This window comes from Uloborus diversus, chromosome 4 (genome assembly GCF_026930045.1).
Source record: "Uloborus diversus isolate 005 chromosome 4, Udiv.v.3.1, whole genome shotgun sequence".
Classification (NCBI taxonomy): Eukaryota; Metazoa; Arthropoda; class Arachnida; order Araneae; family Uloboridae; genus Uloborus; species Uloborus diversus.
The window spans coordinates 137,393,170-137,410,737 of NC_072734.1; the positions used below are offsets into that span (position 1 = coordinate 137,393,170).

Genomic DNA, 17,568 nt, shown 5'->3' on the forward strand with positions numbered 1-17,568 from the left:
TTCCATGCTCTCAACAATCGCTCCTTCTTCTCTTGCATCAATAGCTATCTTTGGAAACCTGAGCTCATTCCATTCTAAAATAATAAAATTCCATAAACTTTTTAATAAATTTAACAATATTTGTAATATGTAGATGCAACTGGATAAACCTTTTTCTATGCCTCCTGCAACTTTTAATTCCTCTTCATTTTCCATAATTTTAAGCTATGTAACTGAGCATGAAATACACCGCCAGCTCAGTCAATTCCAGCCGAGGACTGCAGTTTCGTGCTTATTAGCACTCATCAGCCGGGCATAGGAGTGACTGAGCTGCAGGTGGAAAACCTCTTAAGGAAGCCTAGAGTGCCAAACAAACTGGTAGCTAATACAAAATTAGCGCTGACCAGACGAGTGACCGAAACAATGGTTCGGTTCAACTCGAATTTTGAAGACAAGGCAGGTATATTCAGTAAGTTACCACCCTATAGCCAGGGCTAAGGTAGAAATACATGAAATACAACGCCAGTTCAGTCAATCCCCCTGGAATTGATTGAGCCGGCGGTGTATTTCATGTATTTCTGCCTTAGCCCTGGCTATAGGGCGGTAACTTACTGAATATATGTAACTGAGCCCTGATGAATTGAGTCTGCAATCTCTCTGTTTATCCTTTGCCGAGAATTCCAGGTTTTTTTCTTGTGTTTTTCCTGTTAATAATCATAATGTTAGCTATTCTTTACTTTTCCAAATCTCTCTGGTGGATTTTTTTCAAGTTTTTATGTTGGGCCAAAGTAGGTTGTAATTTTTAGGTAAAGATATGTTGCCATTGTCAATTAAAAAAAAAACCTAAACAGAAATGAGAAGTACAACTATACTACGGCATAGAGTATTAAATAGTGCTCGTAAATAGGTACTTAAAAAAGCTCTTGGCTGATGTAGAACTGCTTCTACATGGAGAAGTTTGAGAGGTTATGAAGGCACATGTTAGCACAAGAAGTGCAGAACCACTAGTGTTGTTTCTTGAGCAGAGCTATAGAACTGCTTGATATACATAATTGAGTGCTTGGAGATGCTTTCTAGTGGAATCAGTCATGGGCGCCCATATGCAAAATTGTAAGGGGGGACTCATAAATTTTAACCATGGTTTAGCAGGATATTTTCCACATGGAGGCAGATTTCAGGACAGATTAGAGTCATTAAAATTTGACATTTTTAATTATTTATTCATTAATGACTGGAGAAGAAATAGTTTTTTAATTTTTTCAAAGAAAAAAGTACTAAAAGTAAGGAAGTTCTAATTACCAAGGGGGGCTCTACCAAGGGGGGCTCGAGCCCCCCTTACCCCTCCATATGGGCGCCCCTGGAATCAGTCAAAATATGTGAAAAAAACTGCACCCTTAAGGTTGACAGAGGACGTTATGTCTTTTTATCCATTTGGGCAAAGAAGGACCCTAAGGCCAAAGTAGCCCGCGTTTACGGCACTCTCAAAACCTTCCATAATCTCTTACTGTCATTATAAAATCAAGTAATAAGTTTCATTAGATTAAAGGGAACCACCATGGACTACTAGAAGATTTTTTTTTTCCAAAATATAAGTATTTGCCTTATGTACAAACTTTAGCGGGATTACAATTTTTATTTGTTTACTCATTTTTTGTAATTTACTGTTATTAATTCAGCTAATTGTTTCCGAATTCAAAACTTGAATTATGTATGTCTAATTGCTTAGATACAATAAATTATTCAAAACATTCCGGTGCATATTTTTTTATTTCATTAAAGAATTTAGCCTGTGTTCAAACTTTTGCGCAGTACTGTAATAGAAAATAATGTCTCAGCACAGGTAAGGCAACTATTTAAAAAAATTAACTGCAAACACTCAAAGACACTACAAGTACTTTACAGAAGTTAACTTGCGAAGCTCAACAGCGCTTTTAACAGTAAATAGATTTTCGTCAGACTGAGCTGCAGACACTTTAGATAAATAGTGCATGTCTTCCTTTATTATCTCTACAAATATTTAATGCATAGAGTCAAGACGACTTCTTAAGAGAAAACACGTGAAAATAGGTCTTTCTGGAAAATACTCTCAGAAACTCAATTATACTAATTTAATTTGCAAAAGTTCGCATGAGATGGAGAAATGGATGACTGCTTACCCTTCTAAAGAATGTTTTAAAGAAATATCTTAATGATTGAGAAAGTTATTTATTGCTTATGTGTTAGACATTAATGGGGTGAAAAAAAGGAGGGAGTGTGAACCATCCTGTGAGGATTTTTAGCCTATTCTCCCGCCAGAGTCAAAAGAAAGAAAGAAAGCTTAATGTACCACAAAAAAGAAAAACAAAACGAAGTAAAAAAGCTCTTTTTAAAAAACATGGTTTTGAGATGGAGAAACATTTCGCTGTGAGCAGATAAACGGCAGTATCTGCAGAAATGAGGTTTAGAGATATTAAGGTACGCGTTTGTAATTCCATACCAAACAATAGGGAAATGTTGGAATTAGACTTTTTTCGCGCTTTTTTTTCCAGCAGAAGCGAAATAAGCAAGCTTGTACAATAAAGCTAAACGTACAATAGGTAACAAAAATGCAAAAAAAAAAAAAAAAAAAAAAAAGAAATTAATTTGAACTTTGACATCTTGAATTCAAATTATGTTTTTCGCAATCACGAGTGTGTGTGTATGTAGGCGTGTGTGTGGGGGGATATGTGTGTGGGTAGGTGTGTACATGTGTGTTTGTGTGTGTGGGGGGGGTATGTGTATTGTGTGGGTAGTTGTGTGTATGTGTAGGTATGTGTGTATGTGTTTGTATGTGTAGGTGTCTGTATGTATGCGTGTGTGTATGTCATTGTGTGTGTAGGTGTATGTGTGTGTGTGTGTAAGTGTGTGTGTCAGTGTAGGCAAGTAAGTGACGCAGCCTGGAGACGGTTTTTGCTAGAGGAGCAGCATCGTGAGGTGGCCGACCGACGGTGGTGCTGAAGAGGGAGGCGGGGGGAAAATTAAATCATAGGAATTCAAAACTGTCAAGTGAGAACAATAAGCAATAGTGATTGTTTAAAAAAAAAGTGAAAAATTTGCAGTTACTGCTCTTTTACCTGCCCAGGGCAGTATGTGCATGTCGTTTGTTAGTCTGTTCTCCTAATAATCTTTAAAGAAAAGTTTGCGGGTTTAACCGTTTCTGTTCAAAAAATATCTACTTCTTTTCTGAAGTAAATGTTTTCCATTTAGCATAGTATGATTAATTTAAATTTAAGAACATTTTAAACTGTTTTCTTATGAATGCGCTACGAATAGTTCAACAATTATGATTAAAATTTTGTATTCAAAGATTACGTATATGATTCGCATTTACACCATATTTTTTATATATTTTCCCAAAATACTCTGTAGCGCTCAATATACTTGTTATTGCTGCACTTAAAATAACAAAAATAAAACTTGTAGCACAGAGATTTAATTCTAAGCCTAACTACTTAATAATAAATATGAAGGAGACAAGATAACGTTTACGAAATAAATTTTGTTTACTTTCCTTGAGATTAAAGGACCCTTAAATACTCGCATGCAATTAAGTACTTTATTCATAATCAGTAGAAGAAAAGTTGTTTAGAAAATCTCTTGCGCAGTTCCAACTTCAGCAATTAAGATTAATCCTCTCGTTTTATATCATGGGTAATTTTGGGAGTGAATAAAGAAAGCGTTGACGTTCTGACTTCTCATTAAATTGTTGGCTGTAAAATTTTATGCGAAAGAGTTTACGGAAAGAGGTTTTCTTTTCGAAATAAACAAATAATTAAGTAAATAAATGATTCGCCAAAAGTTATTTCAAACTCAAAGAAAGTTATTTAAATCCTTTTCCTATACTACTAATGCAAATGCTTTTTCGCAAAATACCATCTGAGATTTATAAAGTAATATTGACGTGTACTAGAAAACGAGTATTTCATAAACGCAAAAAAGTCCAATCTATATTTATAAATTAAGATGATTGTGTATTTCGATACTCTAATCTTTATTTCTCTGTTTGTACTCAGTGCAATTCCCAGCGCTTGAACGATTTGACAAGAAGTTTTATTACCTACTTTAATTTATTTTTATTAGTGACTCCTTTACAAAAGTTATAAAACATCTTTAAAAAATGACTTTTTCTCATCATTGTCTTATTTATAAAAGTTATAAAATATCTTTTTAAAAAAACTTTAAATTATAAATAAAAGAAGAAAGAAAGATTAAAGTATAAATAAAGAAAATAAGGTTTAATATCTCATTTAAATGTTTCTCAAAAACAAGAGATTTAACAAAAGTGCCGGAATAAAGTATTTTCAATGAAAACACAATTGAGGCAGTGGAGAAGCAAAGGGATGTGTGTGTAAGTGGCAAAATTAAAAATTTGGAGATAACCAGTACTTATGGTAGGTGAACCTCTCCTCTGCCTTGGGGCAAGAGATGGTAGTAGCAGCCCTGGTAGTTGCTGTTATACAGCATGATTTAGAAAAAAACTTGAATGAAATCCTACCTAGGACGTTATCTTTAAACGCGTTTCGCTCAAAACTTTAAAATGTCCACTCACATCCATTTGCTTCTCACTGCCTCAATTGGAAACAATCTTTGATTTTAAACGTCTCTCAGGGTTAGGCAGAAGCAGTAGGACCATTTACAGAACACTGAGCAAAAAGCATTAGGCGTGGGAAAAAGCTATCATAAGCAGTGTGGTAAAAGTGTTTCTTCAATCAGGGGCTCAAATGTGTCAACGAGCAATTTTCTTCACGCGCCAATCATTCCAACATTATAAGTGATTTTCAGTGTGATGATCAATTTGCGCAAGGAAAAGTGGGTGTTGCCATTAAAATTTTTCATAGTACAGTCGAGTCCCGACTTACGCGAGGGATGCGTTCAAGACTCCTCGCGTAAGATGAAATTTCGCGTTGTGAAAAAATATATGGATACAAATTTTTGAACGCATACCAAATACTTTTAGGCACTTGTAAACACCCTTCAAACTGCTGTAAAGCATTCCTTAACCATTACAGTTTCTTCCATAAAGAACTGAACTTTTACTGTACTTAAAAAATAAAAAACTGTTATTCAGCATGAAATACTTAAGATGGCCAATGGGAATAAAAGATAAATAATAAAGCAACACGGTACGCACTGCATGCAGTAAAATTAAAATGATGCACAAAATAGTACTGTACAATAGATACAGTAGCAATATTTACGAGTTAAAAAATGAGGATACTAGTGATGATTTATGCTCCAAGATCAGATCGTTATTCTTATCTAGTACATTTTTAAATACGCTTCACTTTTTATTTCAAACGTTTCAATTTGTGGCTACATCTCCTCTACCTGATCTTTTTATTAATCCGCATTGCAAGAGCGCGCGTAGTTTCCATTTTCATAGTTTTTACCTTGCTAGACAGTTAAGGAGAGTCTATCTGAATAATGGGGAAAAGTAAAAATTTGATGCGCATGCTCATTTGAATGAGACTCTGCTTAATTTTGAAGCTAACATACATCTGCAAAAGCTGACATTCCTGAAAACTAATAAATGCGTTCATTCCCGCCTGTGAACCGGATGTTTGCCTTTTCCATACAATCCGTAGCCAAACAGTATTTATCCTGATACTCTATTATTTTATGGTTTTATGTCGTATACCTTCAAGCCTTTGCGTATGTAATCATTTGTTAGTCAATCTACTTCGTAACCCCCTTGTTCACTTCTTTACCGCCCTCGGAAATTTCATTTCTGACGCTTGAATGCAAAGCAGTAGAATATACGACTTAAAACTCTACGTGAAACGAGAAATGACTTTAAAAGGGGGGGGGGGAGATATATTTAACTTTGACGTACATCCCACATAATCAACGTTGAATTACCTACGAGAACAAAACATTTACTGCACAGATTTGTTGATCAAATCATTTGAATTTTAGTTTTGCGTTATCCATTCTAAAAGCATTTGATTCTACTTTCTTTTCTTATTCCCTTCCCGCTCTTCAATTAGGATCCTTATCAAAGTTCGTCTGTCCTGGGTGGCGTCTGATTGAACTGATTAAAGAAAATTTAATTACGTTCACTGTGCAAGTTGAGTGCTGTCTTGTTAAATTTACTCATTTCATTTTTATATGTAAAACTTTTATATCTCTTTCCTAACTTTTTCTCGTTTTTCATAGAATTTTCCAAGTTTTTAATAAGATAACTTCAATGGCAACTTATTTTTAGTTGCATGATTTAAATGTCAGAATGTGAGTGTCTGAGACAAAGTATGTAAGAATTGTATTCTTTGTTAGTGGAAGAAAATTTTTAATGGTACCAATCAGTTAACAAATTGAGAATTAAAAAAAAAACAGTGCATAAAAGATTACAAATTTTGAAATTTATCATGAAAATCTAATTACCAGTTTTTTTCTTCGCTTTACGCTGGTTTACGCACTGTAATTGACTCGATATTTTTCGAGTCAATTTAAAGCACAGTTATTTTGCCTCATCGGTACATTTTAATCAATCTTTCTCTTTTGATAATCTATTTCACTTGATGTACCATTGGTTCAAAACCTAATAAAATATATGTCGCTGCATCAATAGCTTTAAAAAGACAAAAATTAATTTTTCAATTCACAAAAGAGCATGAAGTGTACATTAATTACTAACAATTGATGTGTTGTATTATTTGTTCGTAACTTTATAAAATTCTTAATAATAAAAATGAATTTTTCCTTTCAATTCCATAATATGATATTCTATTCTCTGGCTACTTGGGCCAAAGTAAACAGAAATTTCCAACAACTGACAGCAATAATTCATTATATAAATAGTAACTTTGAAAGATTAGGTAGGAACACATACACATGTGCCATTTTGCGAGAAAAATATTCGCGTTCATTACCTTTCTAAGTTATTAATTTTTAACGAAATAGAGCTATCACGTCTAAGACATAAAATGCCTGTATTCTACGGAATGACCCTCATACGTTATGCATGTTAATATTATGTAAATTTTAACAAGCTTTGGGATAGATTAGTTGTCATGTGTGCCTAAGTTCAAAAAAAAAGTTTGTGCTGATGTTCTCATATTCAAATATTCATTACAGTACTTAATGTCATTTAGGATTTGCATAACAAGGAACTTCTAGTTTTATAATAAATAACCTAGGTGTTTAATTGCGTGATAGAATAATGTTTTCCTACATAAAGCCTGGTATGACAAGAACTATCATTTTCTTTCTTTAAAGCAGTTTTTTTTCCCTTATTAGTAAATACTCTCCGTAACTCTAAATCAGAAGGTGGACGTGCTTCTTATTTTTAAAACACGAGCACAATATTTGAAATCTAAAAACATTAATAACGAGTTTCGTCAATTAATAGCAGTATTTTTTTTTTATTATTAAACTCCGATTTCACGTTTCTGAAGGGTCTGGGTTTAAAAACGTAAAATACACGAAAAACGTAAAATACGGGAAATATAAAACAGCGAAACAGATGATGGGACCCAATGAAAAAACGCTGAATGCGGGGAAATCATAGTTCGGGGGACGTAAAATTGCTGTTTCACTGTATTAAGGGGCTCCGCCCCTCCCCCCTCGCAGTAGTTTCACCAACCCCCGAAGATCTTTGCCATCTTATTTGATTCGCAAAAATTTAGATCGTCTATTAGATAGCATCAGATTTAAAAACACATTACGAGTTCTGTTTGGAACAAAATGAAAATTCCCGCCTCCCTTCCGTAAAAATTAGAATTTAAGTAAAGAGCTCAAAATTAGAGCGCAATCTCGCCCCTACCTAAAGACAACCCCAGCCACCACAAACAGAATTTCACAATTTGACGGTACTTTTTTCAATATATAGAAATACAGGTGTCCCTCGTATAACACGGTTAATTCGTTCCGTGTAGTATCGAAACCGTGATATGCGAGACTTTTTTTTAAAAATAACAGTTTTACTTATTTTTAATACTAATGCTGTATGTGCATGAGAAAAATCAGGTTAAGATGATCGTGTTATATCGAAACCGTGTTATACGAGACTTGAAAATAATGTAAATCAAGGGATGCGCACCGTGCTATATCGAAACCAAGTTTCATGAAAACAAAGTAAAAACTTATTATAGTTATCAACCATTAACAGAGTGTATTAAACAAAAATGAAATTCCATCTTTTTAAAGTATATTCGAGTTATATCAAAACTATGAAGAATTAAATTCAAGTTTCGTTCCGTGTAATATCGAAACCGTGATATGCGAGACTTTTTTTTAAAAATAACAGTTTTACTTATTTTTAATACTAATGCTGTATGTGCATGAGAAAAATCAGGTTAAGATGATCGTGTTATATCGAAACCGTGTTATACGAGACTTAAAAATAATGTAAATCAAGGGATGCGCACCGTGCTATATCGAAACCAAGTTTCATGAAAACAAAGTAAAAACTTATTATAGTTATCAACCATCAACAGAGTGTATTAAACAAAAATAAAATTCCATCTTTTTAAAGTACTATATTCGAGTTATATCAAAACTATGAAGTATTAAATTCAAGTTTCGTTCCGTGTAATATCGAAACCGTGTTATAATAAACGCAAATTTGGTACCGTGTAATATTGAAACCATGTTGCAGAATACCGTGTAATACGAAGGACGCCTGTATCTAATTATTCTTTTGATGCCTAAAATTATTTTCCGATTGAAGTTGCATTAACACACCGGTTAAAGTAGACTTAAAACTAAGAAGATTAGTAAAGGGAAAATAAAAACATAAACCTGACTAGATAAACCTGAATATTGTAGATAAACACATACAACGTGTAGATGAAAGTATAAAAGTAAATAAAAATGTAATAATTCGTCAATTGGTAAAGTTTCGCCGTGAAGTATTGGCATCATAAATTGAAGTCGTAATGACGTCATAAATTGAAGCTGTCGGAATAACTCTTTCTCCTTTCTTTTAAATCAATCTTGAAAAAGCTGCAGGAGAAAGATTTACTGCCGTTACGTTTGCAATATTTATCTTTCTTTGAAAAGCGTTCTTACCCCCAAAAATTGCATTCAAAAGAAACTTGAACGTAGAAACTTTTCATAAAAATTTAAATATGCGTTTTACTTTGGGATTTCTAACCTCAATACTATTGGCATTTGTTGAACACTATGAATCTCTAATATAATTAAAAACTGAGCGTATCTATGTATGTTCAAGCTTCTTCTTCCGAACGACAGTGAACTGACCATCGAACCAGATATCGATGGATTCGTAATCCTCCCGTCTTCATGTTTGGCTATTTAACATAATCCTCTGATAATAATTAGCGGAGATATCAATTAAACACTATTAATTATGTTTCTTAGATTTTAAAATCAAATCCCTATTTTTCGAAGGCTTTCCAGGGCTCTCTTTTTTCAAATTATTATTCAGTGCTTTATCTCAACTTTCCGCAACAATGCTTTTATTAAAATGTATAGCGTGAAGAAAATCATTGAGATAAAAGATCTGTTGCCATTTTTTTTCTGGAATATGCACAGGTAAAATTCTTGTTTTTGTTTTGAGGCTTTTCCTGTAATCAGGGGATTTAAAATGTTTACTTTTTGGGGTTTTTTCCGCAATCTGCCGCAAAATTTCAGTTTTTTTTTTTTTTGTTTTTGGTTCAAGCCTGAGTATTGAACTCGCGTCACTTGACATAACTTTTATTTTCGAGGTGAACCGTGCAAAACCGGGCGACGCAGCTAGTATTTCATTAACATTTGATGAGAAAAAGTAAAATTTAATTCAGTTGCTGAAAAAAGTTTAGTAAAAAGACTCCGTGAAAACTTGGCATTTTTATGTTCCTATCAGGGTCCGATTTAGAAAACACAAAAAACCGCTTGACATGCAGAACCGAAGAACATGCTAATTCGCACATCTTCTTGCAATTGCAGAGGTTCCCATCCCCCAAGAAAAATGGCGTATGATCAAAAAAAAAAAAAAAAAAAGTGATAGCCCCCCCCCCCCCCCCGCCAAAAAAAGAAAAATCTCTCCGGATAGTTTTCTCACTCTATGGGAAAGAGTTTTCTAATAAACTCATAACGCTTGTTAAAACAGAGCTAGTAATAACAATTTAATTTTTAAATTTACATAGATTAATAAATATTTAGAAAATTTTTATAGTGCAAAATAAGTAAAAACATTACTTATGATTTTTTTTTCTTTGTAATTTTTGGGGCCCCAAAGCCCGTGCTTCTCGGGCTTACACCTAATTCAGGCCCTGATTTTCTGTTCCACTTTTTTGCGAACTGTGCCCAAAATAGCTCAATGGAGTCGTACACTTCGGGATCCAAATTTTGTCTATTTGACTCCCATATTAACTATTATTTCATCTAAATTAAAATACATGAAAGGTGAATTTGAGAAGTATAATTTCTTCCGCCTTTGCACAAGTGTATGTAGCTACATAAAAAATGCACACATTAGATTGTTTCAACTTCTGTTTAATTTGCAGATTAATATTACATAAAGAACTTCAAACATGTTTTGCAATTCAGCTATTAGGAGAAAAATGAAGAAAAGCATTTCGTCTAGCAATAAACCCTTTATAATTCCAAAAAACGCTACAAAAAATGTTTTTAAAGTCTCTCTTATATCTATCTATCTGTCTAGTAGATATATAAGAGCTTAGGGTAACTTACTGAAATTATCTATCTGTCTTTTTTTTTTTTTTTTCAGTTTACTATGTTTACCATCGTTTCTTTATTAGCTTTTATCGGCTTTGTCTTTCCGTCAATCTAATTATTTGGTGTTTCCGCATGAGAATGTTGCCGAACATTACGTTCATTTAGATTCCTTGATAAAATATCTGTTACTTTTTAACATATTAATTTAAGATATTAATTATTTGCCATTTTAGATATTAATAAGTAAGAACATTATTATATATGTTCTTGCTTTACAAGAATTTTTGTTGAATTTTTTGTTTTTACAAGATTTTTTTGTTGCAAATATTAAGTAACACATTTAAATATGAAGTGATACAAAAGATTATATTCTCTCGTGCAACTACATCTTATCTAACGTTTCACTGTTTCTGAATCCGCTGAATTACATAATTCCATTTTTGCTTGTTTATTTTCAGAAAAAGCTCCGACCCTCAGTAACAAACACCGAATATTCTGATGATACCCAATAACAGATAGGATGAGGAAAGGATGAGCAATAGACAAAATGTCCCTTTTCTCTTCAAAATGTGCAAAAGTTCTTTATTTTTGGAACTAAAGCCTTATTTAATTCAAATGAACCTGAAACACCGGCAGACCTCGTGGTAGCTATTCATAACCTTCCACCACTGCCTTGTAAACATACCAACTGCCTCATAAAATTCACTTTAATGACACTAGATGGTTGCACCGTATTCATGGGTCGCAGCAACATCATTTCTGCCCGACTAAAATTCTTATTATTGAAATCCAAACTTACGACTAACTTTTACTGAACCCTTGTCTGTTACTGGTGCCGTTACCCTAGTTTTATGGATGTTAAAAGCCTTCATTTTTTTGTACAAAATGAGCTGATGTGTGTGCATCACATGACTTCTTTTTACTCCAATTTAATATCATTTCTCCATTACTAGCAATTTTAATAAGATCCAATAGTTTACTCTCTAAATATCACCAACAGTATCAAATTAAAACAGATTTTTTAAAAAATCGCCACATTTGTCGCCAAGTTGGCGACAAAACTTGGTTACCAAAAGACTGGCAATATATCGTCAAGTGTCCACCAAATTATAACATCACTTGAGTTTACCTCGAAATTAACAATGATTTCCCCCTAAAAAGAGGCAAAAGACCCCTTTAGAAACACCCGAGTCAACCAAAAAGGGAGGTGCACAACTAGACCCCACTAGGAGTCTACGTACCAAATTTCAACTTTCTAGCACTTACCGTTCTTTAGTTATGCGACATACATACGCACATACATATAGACATACGTACATACAGACGTCACGAGAAAATTCGTTGTAATTAACTCGGGAATCGTCATTATGGATATTTCGCGTGTCTATACGTTCTTAGGCACTTATCCACTTGTCGTCGAGTCGAAAAAAAAAAAAAACTCAGTATTCATTCGGGGGTGAGTAAAATAGAAATTAAGGTCGATTTTTGAGTGAAAATTTTTTCGCGAATACAATATTTCCTTTTTTGTAAAAGGAAGTAAAACTAGAGGGAGTTATTTAAAAATCACACAGTTTAACAGATGTGCTCTTATTTTACCAAGCAAAAATTTCAAAAGTTCTTAAAAATGAAATTTCCAGCAAAATATTAATATGAGTACCATCGAACACATAAATAAACAAAACAAAATAAGTCAATAAGTAATAACAAAGTAAGAATTAAAAAAAACAACAACATAAGTTTCGCTTTACAAACGTTCATTAAGAGGTAAAAGTACAGTAACACGAAATATGCAAAGCAAGTGGCGGCGATTAACAAAATATATTATCTCTCTTTACGACGTTAAGAAACAATGGATGCAATTACTAAAATTTATTAGTGTTTTAGTAATCTTATCACGTCATCAACAATTACCAGACCTAAATAAATGCATGGGGCTCGATGTAAATTATTTTACGTTATCTCGTGTCGATTTACCTGGATTTAGCCCATAAGAACTATCTTCGATTAATAATGTATATCTTGTTTTCAGCTCAGGGGAACTTGCATTATTTATTATACTTAGAATACTTACAGCCAAACGTTTGGATTTTTTTTTCTGATTTAAAGGCAAAGTAAATTATGTAACATAATGGTATATTTGGAATTTTATTCTACCAACCTTAAATATTTTGATTTAAAGAGGATTCTTAATTATGAGTACTAAAAATCACTGCTAATAAAAAAACCAGAGCGACTCTCTCTCTCTCTTTTTTTAATATGAAAAGTTCAGTGCTGTATAGTCTGGTAAAAAGATGTTAACCTTGGACTAGTTCAATTGCGTATGGGTTATAAAAGGAGAAATTCTTAGATTGGCACAACGCCAGTAATCGTTATGGGAAACATAAAGTCGTAGTAAGAAAAACAGTAGAAACTCTTCTTAACCCTATTTTAACGAATGAGCTCGTTTAAGCTTCAGCTGATCGCAATCCAGTTTATCAGAGCCAGACGACAACGCGGTCGTTTCCGAAGTTTTGAAAGTATTGTTTTTCGGAAAGAGCATGCTTCAAAACATAGGATTTAACCATTTTTAACTAATTTGACAAAGTTTAATATTTTTTAACAATTATTTGAATCGGTGCGCAGATTGAAACTCATTTTTTTGCGCTTCTGCACATGACATCACAAGTGATGAAATGCCATTAGCGCACAGCGCAAATAATCGTAACCTGGAACCTTGGTTGACAGCAAAGCGTAAATATTTAGCGCGGTAATGGATTAGCGTGCCAAAGTACATCACTTGTGACGTCATAAAGACCATGCCTTATTTCCAAACTCGGACATTCAAAAAAATTAAATAAAAGCAACTGTTTGGAGATTATAAGTTTTTTCTGGCTCCATGTTTTTTTTTTTTTTTTATTCTATCAATTTCAGTGACTAAAATTAGTACTTTGTACTGAAGGAAACAATCCCATTGTTCAGTAAGTTACCGCCCTATATAACCTTCGTTGCCTTCCATATTTGAGTTGTATCGAACTGTTGCTTCGGTCACTCGTGTGGTCAGTGCTAATTCTGTATTAGCTACCAGTTTGTTAGGCACTCTTGGCTTCCTTAAGAAGTTTTCCACCTGCAGCTCAGTCACTTTCCTATGCCGGGCTGATGAGTGCTAATAAGCACGAAACTGCAGTCTTCGGCTGGAATTGACTGAGCTGACGGTGTATTTCAGGGGTTACAGTACCTCAAAAAATGATGAAACGATCAAAAAAAAAATTATTGCTTATTTAAAAATTAAAAACTATTCTGAACACAAGGGAAAAGTTTCATTGCTTTAGTAAAAAAGTTATATTAAAAAAGTTATGAGGGGTTTTAGGCCATGCTGGCTATGCGTTCTTATGCAAAAGAAAAACTTTAAATTGCTTTTTCTCGGTGTTGATTTTTTTGTGTTTTCATGTCATTAAAATCCTTAAGGATTTTTTTTCTATTAAAGATACAGCTTTAAAGTAATACTTTTTGCAATTGAGATGACATATTTGACAAAACTGTGCATCGGATAAGCATTTTATAAATTACTCAAATGTTGAGAGCATGTTAAATCTTTAAAAACCAATTTTAAAAAAAACTTTGATTTTTTACATAATTAATCACAGAAAATTTTCTAATAAGACTATTCTAAGACTATTTTCTAACTCAGAAGCAAATTAATGCACAGATTTTTAGAGATGCTTATAGTGATCGCTTGGCAAAAAAAATAAAAATAAAAAAAAATAAAATAAAATTTCTGCAAAAATTAAAAAACCTTAAAATTTTTAAAAAATTGAAATTTTCCTCAATTTTTTGAATTTTCAAAAAAAGTAGGCAATATTTTTAAATTTTGAAAATAAACTATTGAATACGAAATAAGTATGAATGTTATGGTTTCAAAGAAATATAAAATTTACTTAAATTAAAAAAATGTTTGAAAGGTACTGTGACCCCTTCATGAATCCCTTTGTCTTCCGAACGCATGCACCTACTTGTTAAATCCCCGGAGTTGCTTAAACACACCTTTGGGCTACCGCAAACTTCTTACCATATTGTGTATAGATGGTGAGGAAATTTATTTTATTCTGACAACTGCGGTGTGTGATTTCAACACCAGCGCTTTAGTTAAATAATTTGTGTCTTACTTCTGTTATAAATTTACCACAACACATAAAATAACATACCTTAATGTATTTCTTTTTTCTTTTTCAGGTTAAAAGGCCAACAATGAAATTCTGATTTTAATCAAAGATGTGCTGTTTATTTTCAAGAATTAATTTTCCTACAAAAGTTTCATTAGCGAGAACAGAGAACAAAAATATCTGAAACAAGTCCTCTTTGAATACGATGTAGTACGTGGTGGATTATTGGTTGCATAATTTATAGATTTTTCCTTCGCCGAGAGAAAGGTTAAGCTTGAATTCCTTACTGAGCTTGGGGAATTTTAAAATGGCTGATATTAAATTAAGAATTATCACCCCTTTCGAAAATTAGATCTCTGTAACTGATATGATCATACTAAATTGCAAATATGTTGAGTATATGTAGTTATCCTTAAAAAAAAAAAAAGTTTATTATTTGTAATTACTAACTAACTTTATTTTTACATATTTCTTTCCGAGTTAACGATGAACTAATGAAGTTTTTTGTAATTATCGTTTGACTTTTTTTTTCATTCATTGTTTATTTTTTCTAATAACTGAAGCAAATATTTTCAATTTTTTTCATGAAATGATTTTAAGCTTTTTAATTAAAAAAAGTGTTTTAGTATAATTGTGTTCCTTGAAAATAAATACAATCAGTGATAGTGCAAGCTGAAAAATTTAGCAGCTTTTTACAAATAATTAAAATAATTACAATAATGTTCTTTTAGACCAAGAAGTTCTGTTTTTTTAGCAAGTTAATTCTTAAATTTAGTTCCCACATATAGTTTTACTTTTTTCATTACGTTATAACATTTTATTTTTAATCAAATAAAAGAATCTTCCGGTTAAGCAGAACGTAACGAAAAATTATTTCCATGTAGCAAACACTTTTATAAGGAATTGATTCTAAGACAGTAGTATTTTCCACATTTCTAAAAAATTCCATTTGGTAACTCAGAAGTGACATCATGCTCTATGATCAGCTGTTAGTTGATTTTATCGCTTTTATCATCATTTGAGATAGCATTATTGATGATATGTTAGTCATCTGTAAAGTGGTAAGGACTAAATATTGAAGAATGGCACAGCAGCGAGATGCCTTAGAAATGCTATTATGACAGAGTTACGAACACTTTTTTTACCGCATGATAGAATCTACAGTTTTCAGCTTTAGTATTCAGTTTTCGCCGCCTGATTTATGAACTTCAAAAATCTATTCCAAATAGTCTTTTAAATTTGTCTCATCAAGTATTACTGAAAAGCAAGAAAATTTGAATCCATGACATCGAATTTTGACTTTCCTGTCGAACTTCTAGCCAATGTATAGAATTTGAAGAAACTTCTACCCTCAAAAATGGCATTTAAAGTTCTTTCTTTCTTTTTTACCTTCACCTTGATCTGCGACTTTGCCCTTGCTTCTAACGAATCTCAGTGTAAAGATGGGATTATCCTTCCCAAATGGACCCCCACTACCAATCTCAGTAAAGGGGACGTCATTGCCAGAGGCATCATATATTTTATCGCTCTGGTTTACATCTTTGTGGGCGTATCTATTATTGCCGATCGGTTTATGGCTGCCATTGAAGTCATAACTTCTAAGGAAAAAGAAGTAGTCATCAAGAAGCCTAATGGAGAAACGCAAACGATCAGCGTTCGAATCTGGAACGAGACAGTATCCAATCTGACCTTAATGGCTTTAGGTTCATCAGCACCGGAAATTTTACTTTCTGTTATTGAAGTCATAGGACAAGGGTTCGAAGCAGGAGACTTAGGTCCTGGAACCATCGTTGGTAGTGCAGCATTCAACATGTTTGTCATCATCGCCATTTGCGTTTGGTGTATCCCATGCAATGAAAGCCGAAAAATTAAGCACCTTCGGGTTTTCTTCGTAACTATGACTTGGAGTGTTTTTGCTTACATCTGGCTTTACCTCATCCTCACATGGTCTTCCTATGGTGTTATTGAAGTTTGGGAAGGAATTGTTACCTTCCTGTTTTTCCCTACAACTGTCCTAACCGCTTACATAGCGGACCGCAGACTCCTTATCTACAAGTACCTCTCTAAAAAGTATCGCATGAATAAAAGAGGGGTTATTGTAGGTGGCGAAGGTGGTGAAAGTGCTGGAGCCGTCGAAATGGGACCTGCAGGAAACAAAGCCACCTTGAATAACGGATTGAAGGTCTTTGATGAAGAGGAGAATGAAGATGTGAAAGAATTCGAAGATCATCGCCGGGAGTACATCCAGCTGTTACGAGAATTGCGAAGAAAAAACCCTGAAAAATCTATGGAAGAATTGGAACTGATGGCTAGAGAAGAGATTCTGGAGAAAGGACCTAAAAGCAGGGCCTTTTACAGGCTTCAAGCGACAAAGAAGCTAACTGGAGGAGGTAATCTGATCAAGAAAAAGCTGGAAAAGCCCGAACACGACAAGGAAGAATCTAAGGAGACCATCAAGGATGACGTTTGCCGAATTTACTTTAACCCCGCCCACTACACTGTTATGGAGAGCGTGGGACAATTCGCCGTCTCAATTATTCGATCCGGTGATGTGTCGCACGCTGTCTGCGTAGACTTCGAGACTGAGGATGGGACAGCGGAAGCAGGCTCTGATTATGAACCCTTGGCCGGGACAATCATCTTCCGTCCTGGGGAGACACAGCAACAGGTGTTCATCACAGTCATAGATGACGACATCTTCGAGGAAGACGAACATTTCTACGTTCGTCTCAGCAATCCGCGGTATTTGAATCATCCTGATGGCATCCCTTTGAGGGCTATGAATGGATCTCCTGGACAACTGGGCCCGCCT

The 17,568-nt window shown here is 33.7% G+C and overlaps 1 protein-coding gene across 1 annotated transcript in view; it reads left to right on the top strand.

The window, feature by feature from the left end:
- Nucleotides 1–16,113: 16,113 nt before the first annotated feature.
- Nucleotides 16,114–17,568, top strand: part of LOC129220851 (sodium/calcium exchanger 3-like) — a 76,137-nt gene continuing 74,682 nt past the window's right edge. Inside the window, exon 1 of the mRNA XM_054855282.1 lies at nt 16,114–17,500. Within this exon, the coding sequence (XP_054711257.1) occupies nt 16,114–17,500 (1,387 nt within the window). The remainder of the gene's footprint in view (nt 17,501–17,568) is intronic.